The sequence below is a fragment of the Alligator sinensis genome, unplaced genomic scaffold, assembly GCF_000455745.1.
Source record: "Alligator sinensis unplaced genomic scaffold, ASM45574v1 scaffold67_1, whole genome shotgun sequence".
NCBI lineage: Eukaryota > Metazoa > Chordata > Crocodylia > Alligatoridae > Alligator > Alligator sinensis.
In genome coordinates, this window is record NW_005842111.1 from 2,145,757 (window position 1) to 2,151,183 (window position 5,427).

The window sequence follows — 5,427 nt, forward strand, 5'->3', positions numbered from 1 at the left end:
GATAGCAAAGTATTAGTGAATCAAAACTTTAACTGCAGCAACTTTTTTCAATGCTTTCTAACACCCCCTGACACTTACATGGTAATACAAAAGACAGTGCAAAGTGGCCCTTGGACCCTAACATTATTTATTTCTATAGACATTGTATTTTTTATAAGAAAGCTAAACATAAATGGTATTGTTAATTATGCATGTTATTGATTCAGGCTTCAAGAAAGCTCAGACTGAAAAACTACTATGATTTGAATTCAAACTCCTTGGTCACTTCTACATATAGATACAAGTGCTATTGTTGCCATCCAGTGTTGCTCGCACACACAATGTAGCTTTTCATTTCCAAGAAAGTCAACCACAAATATTCAGATACCACAGATTCTCTTCTGCCACTGACTTAAAAAAAATCATCCTGTGGGCTATACTGTGTCTCTGGTGTTAGATTATTTTTTCAAATAAATAAAAAACAGTGATGTATTTTTAAGCAATAGGATCAAATTGGTCAACTATCACATCTGTTGCTGAACTTGTTAGAACAACAGCAAAATAAGGAATATTTGTTTAGACACATTTATTTTTACTGTTTCCTTTAACATAATTATACCAACAGTAGTATAAAATTAGTGCATTGTAATCTGGATTATTAAGCATAGTTCATTGCACCACTGTTCCAGGTTATAACTATCACCTAGACAGTTTCTGGGTGTGTCTACTTTGCAGTCAAAGGTACGACTGTTGCTTGTATAGGTATACCCAAGTTACCTCTACATTTGATAGCTCAGTTATCAATATCACTAACCACAGTAGCAAAGGACTCGGCTCAAGCAGGAAACCTGGCTATATAACTGAGCAATGAGTCAACACTAAGCTCCATGGAACTTCAGCTACATCATTGGACTCTATCGTAGTTAGTTTAAACCCAGGCAAGCAATGCCTACATTGGCTGCAATTGTGCCTTTGACTGCAAGGTGAACATACCATGTGGATAGACAAAGTGCAGGTGTTAACATAAACTGAGGAATCTAAGGGACCTAGGCATATGAAGCACCTAACTCTCTCAGAAGATCCCATCCTAAATCCTTAATACAAATTTAGAGCCCGCTGACTTAGGGGATCCCCTTCGTGATACTACTAGAGTTGAAACCAGATAAAGTATTTAACCTGAATTTGCTAAAAAAAAAACTCCTCCAAAGAAGTCCTAAGGTTTGAACCATCAGGATATGCTAATCCTCCACGAATGCCGTAAGCTCCTCGGGCACTTAAAATGGAAGGGTGCTGAATCCGAAGATGTGAAAGGCAAGAATTTGTTAGGGTGATATATTTTATTGGACCAACTATGTAGTTAGGATAAAGTTAGGTAAACTTTTGAACATAAAAGGCTCTTCATCAGGTTTTACACTCTTTGTTCTTGCCACTTGAATAATTACTGGACTGCCACGGCTACAAGATCACTCTTACAGTTCCAAAAGGATGCACATACATACACATACACACACACCATCTGCCATTTAGAATGAAATGATTGGTGTCTGTGACATTTTATTATAAAATTCAAATTCTGTGATGTGTCCAAATTAAGAAAATAAGAACCTGTGCATGGCTTTATTACATCTAAAAAGAGAAAAAAGTAAAACTTACCTTCCTTCCTCTACCTAGAAAAAAAGTAAGAAAAGGAAATAAATTAACTTACTGAGATAGGCAAATCATTTTAGGGAGTGAACAAATGTGCATACAACTAAAATGGTGCAGCACAGAGATGCAGGAGATGGTCTTATTGCCAACGGGGAGGTTGCAAAGTGCTCAGTGGGATGTATGCTTCACAATCAGGAGGTGGTATCAGGAAGATGTGAAGCAAAAAATGTCATACTTCCTTAGTCCCTGTAAGTATTACACGTGGTAGGAAACAGCAAGTTATTAAGAAGGAATAGTAATGACATTTTAATTATGCCCTGCCCAGTACTTAATTACACCCCACATTAATTTCTGCATTTTTGTGCATTCTTCTTTAAGAAGACTTATATATGGGATTTTCAAAAAAACACGATGCAGTCAGTGGTGATATTCCCATGGACTTGACTGGCAACTGTTACATCTATACTGATCATTTTTTAAAATCATGGTATCTGATAAGTAATATTTTTGTCCAGTATCTACCAACACATAACATACCAATTCCTGTTGCTTTTATAACCATGAAGCTATGACCCTAACAACAAAATCCTTAGGCAGAATATTTATTTAAATGTTCAATAGCATCAAAACTTTCTGGAATATCTCTATAAAGTTCTTATTGGATGTATCAGCTGTGGTATGATGCAACCAGAAACAGCCAAACGCACCATCTGATCATAAATGCATGCCATGTCTTGTTGCATTGCTTAATTACACAAGTCTTTAGCATGTGCCCTTTGCTATTACTCCAGATTATCTATACTACTCTAACCAGCAATGATTTCTTCCCTTGTAAAAATGCCTCAAAATAATTATGGTTCAAAATATAGTTCAAGTATTAAGGAGAGAAGAATCAAAAGTTCATAAATTTCTGTTTGGAGAGGTAGCATGATCTATAAAACCGTACACCAATCTCCTGGGCCCAAGAAATTGATTTAGAAAAATGACAAAACCAGTCTTTAATTTATAGCATGTGTCCTCTCTATTTCTCATCTTGGACACAAACAGGAAGTGCAGAGGAGCAAAATAACAAAGTAAATAGATTTTTCAAATAAAAAGTTAACCAAACTTATACATCACGAAAGGTTTGATTTGGCTTTAGCTAAAAATTGAATCATTATTTGTCAATGTTTTCACATGAAGAAAACATTAACTGAATTAAAATGAATTATTTTTTAAAAATATTTATATATCTATGAAACCTGGGTAGCTAAATTAAGGACTCTATCTACAATGTAATTATCAACTTAGTATGTTTGCCGTAGATATGGACCAGAAAAAGAACCTAAAATTTAACTTAAGAAATGAAGAGGGCTTTTCAGTGAAACCTCTGGCTATGAAGCCATCTCTGCAGTTTGGGGTAGTAGGGGCACGGATTAGAGGCCCAGACAGAAGGGAAGCCATTTTCCAAATTCAGTTCAAATGTAATCCAACATGGGAAAAAAAATCTCACAATCATTCTCATTAGATTTCAGTCCCAAATTGTGGAAACTTTATAAAAATAACACGATATGAGCTGAAATCCTATGAGAATATATTTATTAAACTTGAACCTCAGCACTGGTTTTCAACTGCACTTAAACTCCAAAGTGTTGGGCATATCTGGATTTGAACACCCTCTCCTTCATCCATCTCAAATTACCACATTATACATAACAACACTCAGAAGGTCAGTCCTTGGTTAAAATAAGGAATAAAAAGCCATCTTACCAACATTAGTATCGAAACCACGTGATGTATGGGAACACACAGGGCAGCATTCGCCTGGTGGCACCTGAGGGTTCTCGCATTCGAGCACTTCTTGACACTGGATCTCATCACAAAGAATGGCTCCATTGTCACAAACACAAATCTGGCATGGTGAGGGCTTCCAAATATCCCTGTTCAGATACATCAGACCATTCTGAGTACAGGCTACTTCTTCACCATCTTCTTCTAGGAAAAAACAGAGACCCTTTTAAGTATTTTCAAATGATCAAACAACAGAAAGCATATCTCATCTGCAACTGTGTCATATGTTCAAAATGATCAGCATAAAACCTGAGGAAAACAGCTCAATCATGGAGTGGAAATCAATGCAAGGGGCTTCAAAATTACAAGGGGCTTAATTTCTTTCTATTTTAACATCCTTTTCCTAACAAGAAGATAGTAATTTTCTTGCTTTCACCATGTATTCACAACAAGAAAACAATTGTTTTCATGCTTTCACATTTAACAGGTGCCTGAAATGATCAAAATATACAGTCCTTACAGAGTACAAAAACTATAGTTATGGGACCACCTAAGAGCTGTCTTACACTATTTGCAGGAGGAAAGGGGAAGATGTTATCACTAACCAGTGGGGAATTGCTATGGTGTTGGGAAATCTCCAAGAAGTGCTGGGGGTTGTCTGGCCCCACAACTTTCACTAGTATATGGAGCTTATCGGGGGTATCTTTGAGGAAAAGAGTTTGTGGCCAATAAAACAACATGGCTTCCACTACTCCCTACCACTGGGACACCTTCAGTGAGCCAGTCTCAAGTTAAGGGACCACTGAAATTGCTTTAGTTTTGCTCATGGGTGAAACCAGAAAATACACCATTTATATAGTGCCCAATTCACCAACCAGATCAAGTGTGAAGTCCAGCTCAAGCACAAGGATAAACCAGGCCCCAGTCTTTAAAATATAACAAAAGAATACAGAAAAATACACCAAAAATTGTAAAAGCAAAAGAAATTTTCAGGAAAATCTAACTTTTTCCTAGTAGATAACAACAACGAATAGAAATCTTCACAACTAGGGATTAGATACGAAGAGAATCATAATATATACATTTTATATACTACACATTATATATAAAAATAGTTGTTATTATGATATTTATGCATTTAAACTTCCCACATATTATGCTTGTCTATCTTGTAACTCTAGCTACCACTTCAGATACAAATTTATTTCCCTTCTCTTGATCACCACCTGCATCTGTTGCCTTGACCTCTTTTTCCAGCTTCATCTTGAATCCCATTCATTAGAGTCTCTACTTTCTCCACTCCATCTAAACTGCTTTCTCCAAGGTCTAACAACTTCTCTTGGCCAAATCTCTGAGTCCATACTCCATCCTATGCTAGTAATGCCCTCCTTGAATTTTATGCTCCCTTATCTCTGTTGTGATGTCTATAAATAGTCCCATTCCTCACCCCCCCAGCTCCCAACTCCCAGATAGACAACTCCTAATGAACCCTCCAACCCACCCCACAGACTCGCCACCCCCCATCCTTCCAAACCTGCCTATTGCCACCAGCCCCCCTGTAGACCTACTAGATGCCCTGTCCACCCCCAATTTACTTAGATCACATTCCTGGTGTGGCTCCAAGCACCAGCAAATGTGCTTAAGCAGAACATGATCTACAATCACATAGCTTAAAGTAAGCTGCATTGTAAATCAGGTACTAGGACTGTCTGCACATAGCTCACCAAACATGTATAAACATTCAGAGCAAAGCTGCACTTCTTCTACTGGAATTCACCATGCAGAGCAGGGTGTCAAGGACCTGCAGTAAGGCAGTAGCCCTTGACTTCAAGACGGCCAACTTCAATGAGTTGAGGAGATTGGTAGGAGAGGCACTGGGGTCCTGGAGAGTTGGGGAACTGGGTGTCCAACATGAGTGGTTGTTCCTTAAGGAGACGATCCTCCATGCCTAAGGGGTGACAGTCCCAACGAAAATCAAAGGGGGCAAGAGTGCTCAAAAGTCCCCCTAGCTCACCAAAGGCATTCAGGAAT

At 37.9% G+C, this 5,427-nt stretch overlaps 1 protein-coding gene across 2 annotated transcripts in view; it reads right to left on the reverse strand.

Annotated features, from left to right (window-relative positions):
* The window catches only part of COL5A2 (collagen type V alpha 2 chain), a 172,465-nt gene that overhangs the window by 75,240 nt on the left and 91,798 nt on the right, over window positions 1-5,427 (reverse strand). Inside the window, exons 2-3 of one of the 2 annotated variants that reach the window (XM_006024635.2) lie at window positions 3,376-3,597; window positions 1,633-1,646 (exon numbers count right to left, since the gene is read on the reverse strand). In XM_006024635.2, coding sequence (XP_006024697.1) covers window positions 1,633-1,646; window positions 3,376-3,597 — 236 coding nt within the window. Of the gene's footprint in view, window positions 1-1,632; window positions 1,647-3,375; window positions 3,601-5,427 lie in introns of both variants that reach the window. The other variant, XM_006024634.2, reaches the window with a different exon arrangement.